The sequence below is a fragment of the Sorex fumeus genome, unplaced genomic scaffold, assembly GCF_029834395.1.
Source record: "Sorex fumeus unplaced genomic scaffold, SorFum_2.1 ptg000063l, whole genome shotgun sequence".
In the NCBI taxonomy this organism is placed as follows: Eukaryota; Metazoa; Chordata; class Mammalia; order Eulipotyphla; family Soricidae; genus Sorex; species Sorex fumeus.
Window position 1 is genome coordinate 8,658,840 of NW_026606120.1, and position 16,486 is coordinate 8,675,325.

The 16,486-nt window shown below is 48.8% G+C and overlaps 1 protein-coding gene across 2 annotated transcripts in view; it reads left to right on the forward strand.

The window, feature by feature from the left end:
- The first annotated feature begins 983 nt into the window (after positions 1 to 983).
- MAP2K1 (mitogen-activated protein kinase kinase 1) overlaps positions 984 to 16,486 on the forward strand; it is an 82,021-nt gene continuing 66,518 nt past the window's right edge. The window contains exon 1 of one of the 2 annotated variants that reach the window (XM_056126815.1): positions 984 to 1,393. In XM_056126815.1, coding sequence (XP_055982790.1) covers positions 1,314 to 1,393 — 80 coding nt within the window. In that variant the 5' untranslated portion in view covers positions 984 to 1,313. The remainder of the gene's footprint in view (positions 1,394 to 16,486) is intronic. The other variant, XM_056126816.1, reaches the window with a different exon arrangement.

Genomic DNA, 16,486 nt, shown 5'->3' on the forward strand with positions numbered 1-16,486 from the left:
AGGAGGTGGGGTGGGCCACACCCATTGGTACTAAGGGACTACTCCTTATCATGTGCTCAGGGATGCTCATGCTAGGTGCCGGTATTGAACCCGTATTGCTGTTGTTGCAATGACCAGGGATCACTCTCACTTGTCCGTGATGTCCTCATGCTCGATTCTGGTGCTTACCAGGTTTGTATTACTTTAGTTGTGGGGCTCACACGCGTGTGGGTTGAAATGCTCATTTAGGATTGTGCTCCTGGCCATGGAGAGCTTGCACATCTTTTGCCGGCTCTCACACATCATTCAGTTGTTACAACTCGCACACAGTTGGCCGCTGGATAGACAGTGCAAGAGGTCAGACACTAGGCTTGCGTGTGGTGAACCCTGAATTGAACTCCCAGCTAGAATTAAAGGTTTGGGGAGGGGCATGCATTTAATGAAATCCTTCCCTCGGGTGCTGCCCCATTTGCACTCTTAGCAGCACTTAAGTATCAGTTTCCCAGGACCCTGGTCAGTATGTCAGTGATGCTTCTGAGTTTCCGTCCAGTTCTCCAAGCTTCGTTCTGCCCATTCCCCTGGACTTTTCCCATATCCTTTCACCACGGTCAACGTGGCTCGGTCTCCAATCACCGCAAAGGAGGCCGCGCGGCCGCGAAGACCGGCTCACGTAGCTGCTGACCGCCCAAGCCCTGACGCGCCGCCTTCCCGGGTCCCGCAGGTAGCAGAGAGCGCTGCGGGGGCCAGAGTCAGAGTCCGAGCCGGAGCCCAAGCCCGAGCCCCGCCCCCGGGCCGTGCGCCACGCCCCCTTGACGTATTTCCGCGCCATCTGCCGTCCAAGCGGACTCCCATTGGCTGCCGGGAAAGCAGCGGGGCGGGGCCGAGCGGGTGCGTGGCAAATCCCGTCCCTTGGCGTGGGGCGGGGGCGGGAGCGTGGGGGCGTGGCTTCCTCTACGCCCCTCCCCATTCCCCGCCCTCGGAGCCTCCGGGTGCCGCTGTGCTCAGTGGCTGGGACGCGGCGCTCGAAGCTGCCGCGTTTTCCTGGGCTTGCGGCTGGAGCTGGGCTCCGGTGCGTGTGCGCGCGGCGGGCTGCGGGGGACCCGGCGGGCGGCGGGGGAGCGGACGGGAGTCCCGGGCTGCCGATCCGCGCCGGGCCAGACCGCCGCCGGCTCCTGGGCGCGGACGGCACGCGCGGGGCGCCCCTTCGAAGGCCGCCCCGGGCTCGCGGCTCCGCCTCGGCCCCCCGCGACGTGTGTGCGCCCGGCAGCGCGAGGGAAGAAGCGCGCCGGGTTCGCGCGCCCCGCCGACTTGGAAGCGCCTCCCGCGGTGCCAGAATGCCCAAAAAGAAGCCGACGCCCATCCAGCTGAACCCGGCCCCCGACGGCTCGGCGGTGAACGGGACCAGCTCGGCGGAGTGAGTACGGGGCGCGCGGCAAGCACCGGGATCAGGGCGCAGGGGTGCGCGGCGCGGTGCGGGGCTCGGGGCGGCCGCCGAGGGGTCGGTGACTAAGCACGGAAGGGGCTTCTGACTCACACCGAATCTGACCCCCGTCCCGGTCCCGCCCTGCAGCGGGTCACCCGGCTTCTCCGGGAGGGTGAAATCTGTCCTTCCCAACCCCCTCCCGCCGGCTCCCGAGTGCGTTCGTCCGGGGGCTCGTGGCCTGCAGCCGCCGCGGGGGCGCACGTGTCCCGGGGGCTCCCCACCGCGCGCGGCGCATCCTCGGTCCGCGCGGGACACCTGTGGGCCGTGGCGTGCGTGCGGCGCCCGTGCGGCGCCCCAGCGACCCCGCCGTGCCCTCGCCGCGCGGGGGGTGCGCGCACTCCGCCCTGGCGTTCTTCTTGGAAGCGATCTTGTCCGGCAGGGAGTGGCTTTCCTCTTCTTCCTCTGGTTTCACTCATTCGTTCATTCATTGCACAGATGACTGTATGTACTTGACCTTGAGCCCCTAAAGTCCCGATTTGAGAGAGGGACGCCGTGGGCAGTGGGCAGCGCGCCCCAGGCCCGTCTCTGCTGCGCTTGTTTCTTTGCTCTAACAGTGAGGCTGTCTCGGAAGGGAGGTTGGTTCTGAGCTGCAACATCTCTTTCGGATCCTGGGTGAGGGACAAGACTGGGCGAGGGAGACACAGGTAGCGGTAGCTGGAGAATCCACCTCCCTCTCCCCCCCAAAGAACAGGCTCCCTGTCTTTTCCCTGTGCGCGATGGACTGGATGGAGTGAACAGAGTCGGCAGGACTTGCTGTGTCCAGCCCCATAATGATGTAGGGTCCGTGGTGGCGGGCGCTGGCTCAGTCTGGTTCCTCAGTCAGACCCCCTTCAGAGTTGTCGTTTGTTTGCATGACACTGGCCGTGCAGGTCAGTGGGTTGCTTTGTAAACAAGAGTCCAAATGACTCTGCAGCATTTTACCTTCTGAGACAGCTGAGGTCCCCTCCAGGCTTGCGTTCCTGGGCAGCTCCGTTTCAAGACTGGTTTTGACCACAGGGAGTATGGGTCCGTCCCCTCACCTCACTCCTGTCTGACATCGCAGAAGGTCCAGAGGGAAAGTGACCAGAAATCTAGCTCATGGTAGTTGTGACACCGTATTTGTATTCTGGCAAAAGGGAGGCATTTGTCTATAGGCAAATATGACAAGAAGGATGAGGCGAAACTCCTTAGGACTTTGTGGCAGAAAATGTGGGCAGGGACGGAGAGATTCTAAATAGTGGTTCTGGGGCTGGAGTGATAGCACAGCGGGTAGGGCGTTTGCCTTGCACGCGGCCGACCCGGGTTCGATTCCCAGCATCCCATATGGTCCCCCAAGCACGGCAGGAGTAATTTCTGAGTGCATGAACCAGGAGTAACCCCTGTGCATCGCTGGGTGTGACCCAAAAAAGCAAAAATAAATAAATAAATAAAATAAATAAACAGTGGTTCTGGAGTGGCTCTCTAGAGCGGAGACAGGGTTGAAATGTTGTGATTTGTGACCTAGGCAGCGCTCTCTTCCTCGTGCTCCATCTGCAAAGTTACACTGATTGTAGAACCTACTTAGAGTAATAGCACTGTAGCACTATCCTCCTATTGCTCATCGATTTGCTCTAGTGGGCACCAGTAATGTCTCCATTGTGAGACTTGTTGTTACTGTTTTTGGCATATTGAATACACCACGGGGAGCTTGCCAGGCTCTGCTGATACTCTCGATACTCTCGGTAGCTTGCCGGGCTCTCTACGAAGGACTGAGGAATCAAACCTCGATTGGCCTCGTGCAAAGCAAACACCCTACCCTCTGTGCTATCGGGAACTGTTCCTAAACCTTTGTAAATGTTGGCTGCTGTTACCTTTATTAGGGGGTGATACTGATAAGGCTTAAGGAGCCTTTACTTATGGGGGGGGTGGGCGGGGTGATTCTTCCAGTTTAAATTTTGTGCCCTCTGCATCAACCTCCTGACTCATTGTGGTGTTACAAAAGGAGGCATCTTGGGGCTGGAGCGATAGCACAGCAGGTAGGGCGTTTGCTTTGCACGCCGCCAACCCGGGTTCGATCCCCAGTATCCCATATGGTCCCCTGAGCACCGCCAGGAGTAATTCCTGAGTGCAGAGCCAGGAGTAACCCCTGTGCATTGCCAGGTGTGACCCAAAAAGCAAAAAAAAAAAAAAAAAAAAGGAGGCATCTTTGTGTTACACTGCCTGAAACAAAACAGGGACTGGTCCCCTGCATTTCTTGGCACTAAGGTGTGAAGGGGGCAAGGGAGGATGAGGGCAGTGGTGCATACATCATCTTTAAGTTCTGTTCTGGAGTGTTCCTCAGACAAAACTTGAGGAACATAGAAATTTTCATCATTTCTATGATTAGACTAGGGCACAATGTTATTATCAGTTTAAAGTAAATGAAGAGAAATTAAAAAAAAAAAAGAAAAGGAAAGCCAATTCTTGATAGTAAAGAGTTCTTGGCACTCACTTGTCCGAGTTGCTTCCCCGACTTGGCTGCATGGCGCTGTAGGATTCGCCTTTGACATCTTGCCTTACTCAGGTGAAGCTGGGCTGAATAGACCTGATCTATAGGCAAGTTACGGAGATCCTAGATGAAAAAGAATGCAACGGTATTTCCTTTGGACATTTTTGCAAAGCATGTGCTGTTACAAGGGCATCGAGCCTTAGAATCAAGTGCGTTGAAGAGTAAGCTCACATTTCCTTGTGTAAAATGGTGTGATCTTATTGAGGTTAGAATAAAATCTCCTTCCACTTAGCTCTGAGACTCTTGAGTGATCTGCCTGCTGTGGCCCCTCCACCCATCTCTTTAACCTCATTTCCTGCTGTTCTTTTTTTTCTTCTGCCACATTGGTCCTGTTTCACTTCCTCCTGGGGATGATCCAAACTTCCTCCAGGCCCCAGTAGATGCTAGTCCCTTTGCCTGGAATGAATCATCCCTTCCTTTTCCCCAGCTGGGAAGGAAGCACTCTTCACCTTTTTGCCAAAATGTCATTTCCTTTGAGATGCTTCCAGAATACTTAATCTAAAGTACTTCTCCTGTCCTGTCACCTGGTGTTTCTTAAATGACACTTATTCACTGTGTTTTTCATACCTATCTCTCCTCTTCCCCATACATTAGAGGACTGCCTCTTTGAATTCATCATAAGTACGTCCTCTGTAAGTTGTTCTTAGATTAGTAGCTGGCACATAGTAAGTGCAAAAATGCTTGTTGAATGAGTCAACGTGTGAATGAAATTTCTAATATTTGCACAGTCTGTTTAGTAAACCCTTTTTATCTTTTCAGTTTTTCCTTTTCCTTTCTCCTTTGCCCTCAGTTACTCTCTCTCCCCAATTTCTTTTCTTTTCTAGGCAGTACAGCCTTATACTTCACCCTAGGTTTGGGTGTACATGTTCCTTTGAGAAGTATTATTAGTTTGTATATTTGTGTATTTATATATTTCTGTGTGTAGGGTATGAAGTGTGGTACTTAACCTTGAAAAAAGAAGATATTGGACTGGAGAGATGGGATGGTGGGTCAGGGTACTTGGTTGCACGCAGTTGACCCAAGTTCCATCCCCACCAGGAGTGATCTCTGAGCGCAGAGTCAGGAGTGGTCCTTGAGCACTTCTAGGTGTGGCCCCCAAACCAGACCAAAATAGAAGATCCTGGGCCAGAGAGATGGTATAGCGGGTGGGGCGCTTGCCTTGCTTATGGCCAGCCTGGGTTTGATCCCCAGCACCAGCATGGTACCCTGAGCATCGCCAGGGATCATTCATGGTACCCTGAGCATCGCCAGGGATCATTCCTGAGCTGAGCACTGAGCTGCTCCGAGCACTGCCACTCTACCCCTGCCCTCTTGAACACACACATAAGATCACACCATTTGCAACAATGTGGATGAACCTGGAGAACATTATGCTGTGGAATAAGCCAAGTTCAGAAAGAAAAATACTGCATGAGCCCATATTCAGAATCTACAAAAATGGAACGCATAACATCAGAGAGTAGTGCCATGGTTACCAAGAGTGGGAAGGTGAGGGAACTGCGAATTCACTGGTCAAGGGGTACAAAGTTGGAGTTATGTAGAATGAATAATTTTCAAAATCTAAGACGCAGCACGCTGACTATAGTTAATGAGATCGTGTTATACTGCAGGTTTGCTAAAGGTAAATTTCAGGTGCTTTTTCCGCACATGAGGACACAGCTAGGTTAATGAGCATGATTGTAGAAACCATTTCACTGTGTATATTGAAAGAGCACATGCAGCTTAAATATGCTCAAGTGTTGTTTTAAAATGCTACTGCTAAAAGAAAAATAAAATTGCTGTTGTGCTCCAAATCTGCTCAGTGGTTGAGGGAACCACCGCCCACAAGAACTCAGCTGTTTCCCACACCTGCAGCTTTGGGAACTGGATCAGGAGGGGCCCAGGCTGATGGACTCACTGGTTCTGAAATGTGCCTGTGTGAGAAGGAAATCTTGGGAAGCACGTTTTTGCTCATAGTTTCTTCCCAGAAGAGTGTCACTTGCTTTTTTTTTTTTTTTTTTTTTGGTTACACTCAGCTATGCTCGTGGGTTACTCCTGGCTTGGCACTCAGGAATTACTCCTGGTGGCACTTGGGGGACATATGGGATGACAGGGATTGAACTCAGGTTGGCTGCTTACAAGGCAAACACCCTACCCGCTGTACTGTTGCTCTGGCCCCCCAGAAGTGTCACTTTTGCTCCCGTTTCATTGGCCAGAGCAGATCTCTTGGCTTCACTGATTTTCAAACAGGGGCAGGTCATTATGGAAAGAGAACTAAGATCTTTGAAAAGAAGCAAGGCTTCCCTCCCTCAGTCTTACTTCAGTTCCTTATCTTTTTTTTTGTTTTGTTTTGTTTTGTTTACTTTTTGGGTCATACCCGGTGATGCACAGGGGTTACTCCTGGCTCATGCACTCAGGAATCGCTCCTGGCCTTGCTCAGGGATCCATATGGGATGCTGGGAATTGAACTTGGGTGGGCCGCATACAAGGCACACAACTTACCCCCTGTGCTATCACTCCAGCCCCAGTTCTGTATCTTTCTAAAAAAAAAAATAATTTTGGCAGGGGGAAAGGCTCCCAAACAATATTTAGGGTGCCTTGGCCTGGTAGTTTATTTTATTTTTTTATTATTACTATTTTTTGTATAAAGGTAAAGGCCCTCCCGTTGTTCATCGATTTGCTCGAGCAGGCCCAGTAACATCTCCATTGGAGACTTTGTTGTTACTGTGTTTGGCATATCAAATACGTCACGGGGAGCTTGCCAGACTCTGCCGTGCGGGCGAGATACTCTCGGTAGCTTGCTGGGCTCTCCGAGAGGGGCGGAGGAATCGAACTCGGGTCGGCCATGTTGGCCGCTTGTAAGGCGAACGCCCTACCGCTGTTCTATCACTCCAGCCCATTTTTTGTATGGGTAGGGCATACCTGGTGATGCTCAGGACTTAACAGTTGGCTTTGCACTTAGCGATCACTCCTGGCTGGGATGGGGGATCCTCTGCAGTGGCCCAGGGGCTAGAACTGGTTGGCCACATGCATGGCAAGCACCTTGACCCCTGTAGCATCTCCCTTAGACCTTGTGGGTCCTTTCAAGAGTCCACTCCCACTTGTCCGTTCTCTCTTCCCGCTGTCACTGTGATGCCTGGAGCCTGGGCGAGCTCTGCTAGTGGTGCTCACTGAGTCACTGGTTCTCACGTGTACTCATGGTGGAGGGCACACTTCTGGCCCTGGTGGTCACAAATTTTTAGTTGCTGTCTTTGCCCGGGGCCACATACTCTGGTTGTTTTGCGTTAGTGATTTCACTCTCTAGTACCACAGCATGGGTCTGATGGTCGAGCTTCCACAACTACCCTTGGCCGGTCTGGGCTGTACCAGAGAGAGAACTCAGCCTCACATATGCCAGAGCCTCTCTCTCCTTTCATGTTTCCCATCTGTGATATGCAGTGAACATCACCTTTGATGCAGTATCTTTTTGAAAGATAATGCTTTGTTTTCTCTTTGGGAAAACATCACACACAAGTGATGCTCAGGGCTTCCTCCTGACTCTGTGCTCAGGGATCACTCCTGGTGGAACTTGAGGGACCGTATGGGGTGCCAGAGATTGAACTCAGGCTAGCCACGTGCAAAGCATGCGCTTTACCTGCTGTATTAATTCCCCAACCCAGTAATGCTTTCTTATCCACTAAATGTTCCTTCTTTTGGTTTGTTTTTGGGTCATACCTGGTTCTGCTCAGGGCTTACTCTTGGCCCTGCACTTAGGAGTCACTTCTGGCAGGGCTGGGGGGGTTGGGGGGGCTCTGTGGGATGCTAGGAATCAAACCTGGTTTGGCCACATGTTTTCCTCCTGCTATACTGTCGCTCCAGTCCCAGTTCACTGTCCTGTGCCCCCATATCTGATTCTTAAGGGAGTGTGTATGTGTGTGTGTGTGTGTGTGTGCGTGTGTGTGCGTGCCTGTGTGTGTGTGCGCGTGCGCGCGCAATGGGAAACCGTTTTTTTCCTTTTGTTCCCTTGCTGCTAGTTTGTTTGGAGAAACAAATCATTCTCAACTCTATGACCACTTGAGTGCCATAGAGTTGAGTTTTCACTTCTAGTCCTGTAGTCCTGTGTCTGATTGTGCAACCTTGGCCCCAGGAGAGTGGCCCAAGGCCGACACCCTTACTGGCTGAGCTAACTCCTCCGGGAATAGGGGCATTTTGTTGTAAAATAGCAGGTGTTCTCTGAAGTGCCTGTAGCTTAGTTGCTAGAAATGGTGGAGCTCCCAGGTGCACCTGCTTTGATGCCAGTGAGGGATTGAAATTAAAAACAAGCAGGCAGAGGTCTGAAGACAGGAGGGACAAGAGCAGCGGGGTCCCCCCCCCCACCCGTGAATAATGTTTGCCTGCTTGCACACAACTTAAAATGGCTTCAATGTTTTTCCTTAAAAACATTTAAAACATTTATATTGGTTTTGGGACCGTTGTACCCAGAGGTGCTCAGGAGTGACCATGGTGGTGTTTAGGCAGCCACATGAACTGCTGGGATTCCACCCATGGTGGCCACATGCGAGGTGAGCTCTTCACCTCCTCAACCTGACTCTCTGGCCCTTCTTTTTGTTGTTATTTTGGGACCACTTTTGGTGGTACTCAGGGCTTACTCCGGACTCTGTGCTCGGGCATCACTCCTGGCTGGCGGGGCTGGAGTCACAGTTAGCCACATGCAAAGCAAGTGCCTTAACCGCTATGCCATCTCTCCGTCCTTGTCATAAGCATCTTTTAAAGACTTACTGATTTTTTTTTCCAATTTAACTTTTGGTTATTTTAGTTATTATATGTTGTGCATCTTCTTACCTCCCAGTTTTTACACATAATTCTTTTTTTTGTAGGAGTGCTGCTATTTATTCAGCCACTGATTAGCTGATTGCATAATTCTTATTTTTTACTGAAGGGCAGAATTTTATAGTGCTCTAGCTACACAAAAGATATTTTTGTTGATTATTTAGGTGATTTGGGCCCTTTTTTTTTTTTTTTTTTGCTTTTTTGGGTCACACCCGGCAATGCACAGGGGTTACTCCTGGCTTTGTGCTCAGGAATAACCCCTGGTGGTGCTCAGGGTACCATATGGGATTCTGGGAATCGAACCCGGGTCGGCCGCGTGCAAGGTACCCGCTGTGCCATTGCTCCAGCCCCAGGAACTTTTTATTACTGTTGCTACTCTTGAAAATGTTTTTGAGCCAATTAATTTTGTTCTGCTTTCAGACTAATTCATACATGAATCCGAGGCAGTGAACCATGTTGCCGCTCATTGTTACATATTAACAAATGTGTCCCAAGAAAGGGAGAACCAATTTGCTATGCATAGTCAACTGTTTCCTTCAGCTTTAAGGTTGTTTCTTTTTTTTAATTTAGTAATTTTTGGTAGTTTAATAGGTGTTACCTGGGCTCTTTGAAGGTCACTCTGCTTTAATTGTTAGCCAGGCTGCGCTTTTGAGAAGGAATCGTGGTCTGTATTCCTTAGGGCAGCTGAAGCTAATAGTCGCTTGACTGCTTCCTCAGTGTAGCTCATTGTGCGGGGAGCACAGGTGGGTAGATGCAGGATTTTCCTTCCCCTTTAACTCCCCTGTCAAGTGGAGCAGGGTTCCCTGGGGCTCACAGGCGGAACAGTGACTGCAGAGTAAGGAGAGTGCCCCAGGAGGAGAGGTACAGAGAACGCGCATCCAGCCCGGGAATTTAGCCATGGGAGGGAGAACTCAGGGTGGGGTGGGGTGGGCACACACTTTAGGACTTCCACAGGAGGTGCCATTTGGACTGGATCTTGTGGGATGGCTGGGAAGGAGTGTGTGGTGGTACGAGACCCCGGAGGGGGGGGGGCTGCTGGTCTCACACCAGTGGGAAAGTTTGGGGTGCTTGGGAGAGCCTGCAAGTGGTTGTTTGCCCCATGCATGTTGTGGGAGATGAATCCGGAGAGATAGGTGGGCCGGGATGTGTGGTGTCAGGCAAAATAGTTTAAAAGCCCCCTGGAAGCTCTTCTCCGCCCCCCTGATTATTTTTCAATAGCTGTGACTAGTCCTTGTGCACTCTCCAAGTGTAATTTTGGTTGGTTGATGTCTCTCATTAGCTCCTACACGATTGTCTTGCTCTGATTTGCAAGTTTCTGTGTTATGGGGCTGGGGATGTGACTCACTGTGAGCACGCCTGACTCGCATATACGCGGTTGTGGATTCATCTCTGGCACTGCAAGAAACAAACAGAAAACAAAACAAAGTCCCCCAGAAATGGCCCAGGTTTATAGTCCTACAAATTGTGTGGTTTCCACATTGTGATATCTTCCTTATATATTATATTAAGAGCCTCCCCCCTTTTTGGGGGAGGGGACCCACACCTGGCAGTGTGCTGGAGTTTTTTCTGGCTTTGTGGCAGGAATTACTTCTGGTGGACTCAGGGTACTATATAGGATGTCGAGGATCAAACCCGGGTTGGCTGCATGCAAGGCGAACACCTTCCCCGCTGTACGATGGCTCCAGCCCTAAAACCCTTTTTTTCCCTATTTTTTCCTTTGGAACAACCTGCTTTTCTTCATAACTAGCTTTTTCTCCCCTTTTTCAGGTTAATTAACTCTTTGTCACATCTGAAATTAATGAGTTTTGTTGTGAGGTACCGATTTTCTTAAAGTTGATTTTTTCTATTCGATACAGGTTGTTTTGAGGGTTTAGAACACTTTTACCGTTAAGTTATATGGGTAAAATTATTATGTGTTCTCAGACCCTATAAATTAGCCACTAATTTTTACCAAATAGGAACATCCTTCTTTATGGAAACTTGCATGGGTCTATGTAAGTTTTTCTCTGTAATAATCTCGAGTATCTTACTGGGGCTGGAGCGATAGCACAGCAGATAGGTTGTTTGCTTTGCAAGCGGCCAACATGGCCGACCCAAGTTCGATTCCTCTGCCCTTCTTGGAGAGCCCGGCAAGCTACCCGTGACGTATTCGATATGCCAAACACAGTAACAATTGTCACAATGGAGACGTTACTGGGCCCGCTCGAGCAAATCGATGAACCAACTGGAGGACAGTGACAGTGACAATATCTTACTGGGATTTTTTAAGTATGAATTATTTGGTGTTTATGATATTTTAAACTATTTCTAGAGTTTCTTTATAACACTTCTTATTGGTTTGGCTTTTATTTTGGGATCATACCTGTGGTGCTCTGGATTTACTCCTGACTCTGCACTCAGGAATCACTCCTGCCAGGGCTTGGGGGAACCATATGGGGTGCTGGGAATGGAATCTGGGTCTATTGAGCACAAGACAAAATTCTTAACCTTCGTTAACCTCTGGCGCATCAACTCACTCTTATGTAATTAAAAATAAAATTGAACTAATTGAACTAAAGGGGGGCTGAGGAATAACACAGCAGGAAGGGCATTTGCCTTCCACGTGACTGACTTTGATTGGTTTAATCTCCAGCATATGGACCCTTGAGCACCGCCAGGAGAGATTCCTGAGTACAGGGCCAGGAGTAACCCCAGAGTATTGCCCCCCTATGGCACAAAAACAGAAATTGGGGGCTGGAGCAATAGCACAGCGGTTAGGGCATTTGCCTTGCACGCGGCTGACCTGGGTTTGATTCCCAGCATCCTGTATGGTCCCTGAGCATCGCCAGGAGTAACTCCTGAGTTCAGAGCCAGGAGTAACCCCTGTGCATCACCAGGTGTGACCCAAAAAGCAAAAAAAAAAAAAAAAAACAAAACAAAACCCCAAAACCAAAAATTTAACTATAATTGACATGTAACTTATTTTAATTTTACATATGTAACACTCTGACTTGATAATTTGTATTTTTATCTTGATTGTGATTTGTTGGGGACAAGTTATTTTATATCTTGCAACTTTAAACTCAGTAGAGCTGATATCTTTTTTTTTTTAACCAAACAAACAGTGCATTCCAAGATACTTGTATGATGTGCAGAATCCTTAGTTCTTCCTCCTCCCCCATGGGGTCTAATGGCTGTCTCATCCGCTGTTGCTCCCAGCCACTGTTCGTGCTCCCAGGAGACTTCTGCCAGGAGGTTTCCCAGGGACCTCCTGGCACATTTCTGCTCTTTCCCAGGAGCCATAAAATAGGAAGCAGCTGTCCAGCTTCCCCTGAGCCTGTGCGGCTGAATGGTTGCTCACAGATCCTCCTTCCGTCTCTGTCTTCACTCAAAGGATGAGGGAATCGCGTCCCCTGAAGGGAAGGAAGTCCCCAGGAATTCATAGCTGAGTGGAAGAAAGTGGTTGGGATTTTCAGTCCTGCTTAGATTTTCTTACTGTGTCTATGTCACATGTTTTCATTTGGGACATTTGACTTGGTTTGAACATTTTCTAGGTTTTTGTTTTGTTTTGGGGTCACACCCAACTGACTTACTTCTGAGTCTGCACTCAGGGTTCACTCCTTGGGGGGCTCAGGGGACCATATGGAATTCCAGAGATTGAACCCGGTTAGCCATGTGCAAATGCCCTACCTGCTCTGGCCCCCAAATTTCTAGGTTTTAACTTGAATTTTGGTGACGAAGTTCTGTAACCCCGGTTTTGCTCCTGCTATTACCTTTGTTGAAAATTAAAATGTCTTTCCAAGTCATAACATGAAGCCATGGCAAAGATACCCCCTTTTCTCTTCATTTTCTCCTGTCCCTCTCACCCTCTCTCCTTTCCATCCTCCCTCACTCCTTCCCTCCTTCCATTTTATTGCTGTACTCAGTGCTGCTCAGATGCTGTTCCCTGGGGTACTCTCAGGCCGGCCTTCTGCTGTGAAGCCTCTGCCCAGAGCTCTCTCTGGCCTGGCTCTTTCCATTTCACTACCGTCTTAGGTGGCTCAGGGAAACGGGAAGGAGGGAATGGGGGGAGGGGAGGGTATTTTGGTCCAGGATCCTTAGTAGGAGGGCCTATTTTTAAGCTTCATATTGTGGTTTAAAAGCAGTGGTTTTCAAAATAACCGCAGGCAGAAGTCCCCTCGAAATAAACGCCTCTCTGGAATTGACCTGTTTTGAGTTAAATTGTTACCAAGAAAGGCTCAAGCCTGGAATGCCCCTAAGTGCATTTACTTTTCCGACAGCCGTGGAGCAGTTGAACGTGGGGAATGATCCACGGGGCTTCCAGATACAGGCTGGATCTTGAATTCGTTGGTTGAAAGGTGAAGCTAGGACTAACTCGCCCGTAACGTTCTACTTGCACAGGCTTATATGGATCTGGGTTAGTGGCGTTTCCTTTATTGAGTTATCACATATATCCAGGCTGCTTTCAAGACTTTCATCAGACTCTTACTACATTTGAATGTTCAGAGTTGGATCGATTTGCCAGATTTTATTTCAGATCGTCCTTTAGTAAACAGCCCTTCAAAAATGTCCTTGTCTGGGGAAGCCTCTGAAGTTCACAGGAATTCCAGGCTGAACTATAAGCCTTTTGTCACTCAGATCCAGGCTGAAATCCGATCTGAATGCCAGTTTGACTTTCTCTCTCCTGGCCCCCACTTCTCTTTTAGAGTCAGTGGAATGGTGGGGAAACAGGCTGACACCAGCTTAACATTCTAGTAATTATTTTTTGTTTGTTTTGGGCTACCCCCATCAATACTGAGGGCTTACTCCTGGCTCTACTCTCAGGGACCACTCCTGGCAGTGCTGGGGGATCATATGGGATAACTGGGGATGGAACCTAGGCCAGCCACTTGCAAGACAAGCAGTCTACCTGCTGTGCTATCTCCCTGCCTCCCCCCACCCCCCAATAATTATTAATGAAAATTTTTCCTGCTTATCATAGGTATTTATTTGTGCCCTCTGATAAGACTTGGTTTTGGGAGTCGTGGAAAGTTTCCATTTACCAAAATAAAAAAGACCAATGGAGCATTTGGATCAGACTTTAGCATAGATTCTTTGAGTTCGAGATCTTTTTTATTCCATTATGTGTTTTTGGTTTTGATTTTGATTTTGGACCATACCTGGTGGTGCTCAGGGCTGACTTTCTGATTTTGTACTCCAGGAATTACTTGCAGTGTGTGGATAGATCTGAGCTGTCTGCTTTCAGGGCAAGAGCCTTAACCCCTGCCTTGTCTCTCGTGCCCAGATTTTATTATTTTACTGGGAAGAGTATTTTAAAACATAGCCCTCTGTGCCTGTTTATTTTGGTATCTAAACTAAGGCTGGGAGAAGTAGAAATGTAACTTGCTGCTTTTCTGAGTATTCTAACTCACTGAGCCATTAAAGGAAAAAAGTTCTCAAAGCATTTCCAAATAACAAAATAAGCAATGATATATTAGGGGAACTTCAGGAAGAGTCAGTGAGGAAAGCACCCCAAACTGCCACAGGTGTTTTGGTTTCAGAGAAGAAAGTGTTCTGCTAGGCTTTCAGGGGGTGTCTGAATTCTTGCGTGGCCTCTGAGACATGGGGTTCCCGGGGCGAAAGGGAATCCAGTTCTGAAGACTTGGGTTATTGGAGGCTCTCCCAGAGCACAGGACCTGAAAGAATTCCTCAGACAGTTGCTCACTTAAATGACAAAGCCTGCACCTCTAGAACCACCAGTGCTAGTCTGGGGGGACCATTAGAGTTACAATCCCAGCCCTGCAAGAAACAGTGGGATCAAAATAGAAGAGAACAGAGTACCAGAGCAATGGCACAGCAGGGAGGGTTGTGTGCCTTACATGCAGTCCAGGGCTCGATTCCCAGCATCCTGTATGTTTGCCCAAGACCACCAGTAGTAATTCATGAGCACAGAGCTAGGAATAAGTCCTGAGCACCACTGGATGTCGCCTCAAAACCCAAACCCAAATAACCACCAGATAGAAGACAAAAATCTTTTATCCATGGGCCATAGGACTGGAAATACTACTTTATTTTTTGAGGACCTATCTGGTTTGTTTACACCCCCATCATCTTGAATTTGCACTAAAATTCTGCACCAAAGTTCCGGATATTCTATTGTATAGATGATGAAAAAGAATTTCAGGAAAGTTAAATAAATTGCACAAGGTTGCACAACTGTGAAGTACTGAAATTATGTTTACGTTTTGGGGCTGGGGGCAATTTGGGCCCCATGTGGCAGTTTTCAGGGCTTACTCCTGGCTCTGCAGTCTGGGACTGCTCCGAGGCCCATATTGGGTGTCAGCGATTGAACCAGGGTTGACCATGTGCAAGTAGGTGCCCTACCTGCTGTACTAGCTCTGTAGTTCCTTATTTATTTATTTTTGCCCCTTTACTTGGCAAAAGAAAAAATGAGAGACACAAAAAGAAAGTTACGTGGACATTTTCATCCATTTGATCAATTCAGGTCTTTGGACTGGTGGCTTTCCCCACGATCACGCTCTGCTTTAAATGAACAGAATGTGTGTGTGGATGTGCACATGCTCCACAGACAGAAACCCCAGGTTCGATTTCTGTCTGGCACTGCATGGCCCCCAAGGTACCACACCAGGGGTTGCCCCCGAGCACAGTGAGTGTAACCACCCGTGTGCTAATGGACTCGCAGCCCAGCTGGTCAGCAGACTTGAGTCTTTTTTTCCAGAGGACTGCCCTGTGATGCGGAAGTTCAAAGGCCATCTCTGAATTAGTTTCCTTCAGGGAAACGGAGGATGTCGGATAGAAAGGAATTTCATTCTCAGCGTATGAAGTGACCTGGGATTTCCTCTGCTCCTTCCTGCCTTCCACCAAGCTCTTCATATCGGACTTGCAGCTGCTAACCATTTGTCTTCCAAACCAGGCCAGATCCAAACAGTTCAGATGACAGAGGCATGTGGACATCACGTGGTAGCAGCTGCCTGTGATTTGCTCTTTGCTATTATTTTGAATGGCGTTTGTGTTAGGGTCAGAAAGATTGAGATTAACTGACTCTAAAACAGAAAAAAAAAAAAACCCAAGAGAAATAAATTGTAGGCCAGAGCAATATCACAGCAGATAGGGGAGTTTGCTTTGCATGTAGCCCATCAGTTTGATTCTCCAATACCCCATATGGTCCTCTGAGCCCACCAGGAGTGATCCCTGAGCACAGAGCCAGGAATAATCCCTGCGCTCCATTGGTTACACCCCCCCCCACACACCAATAATATAAAAACCATACTCAATTTTTTTCTTTTTAGTTTTTGGGTTATACCTGGTGAATCTCAGGGGTTACTCCTGGCTCTGCACTGAGGAATTCCTCCTGGAAGTACTGGGGGGACCATCTGGGAGGCCAGGGATTGAACTTGGGTCAGCTGTGTGCAAGGCAAGTGCTTTACCCTCTATACTGTACTGTCTCTCCAGCCCCACACTTAAATATCTTTAATCTGTAACAACATACCTAATATATACCCAGAACTGGGCTAAGAGATGCTGAAAAGAACTTTTTCTGAAAAGTTGAAAGAGGTATCATTGCTTTGGGGGCGTCAAATGCATTTTGAATTCTGTCTGAATTCTATTGTCAGTATTTGCCATCCCGGTGTCTACTTATTTAGGCCTAAAATTCAATAAAAGCTGTAGTTTAGATCAGAATCTCAAAGTAAAGTGAAGAATCAGGCACACTTGTCCTTTAGGAGAAGCTATTAAAGACATTTCAATTATAT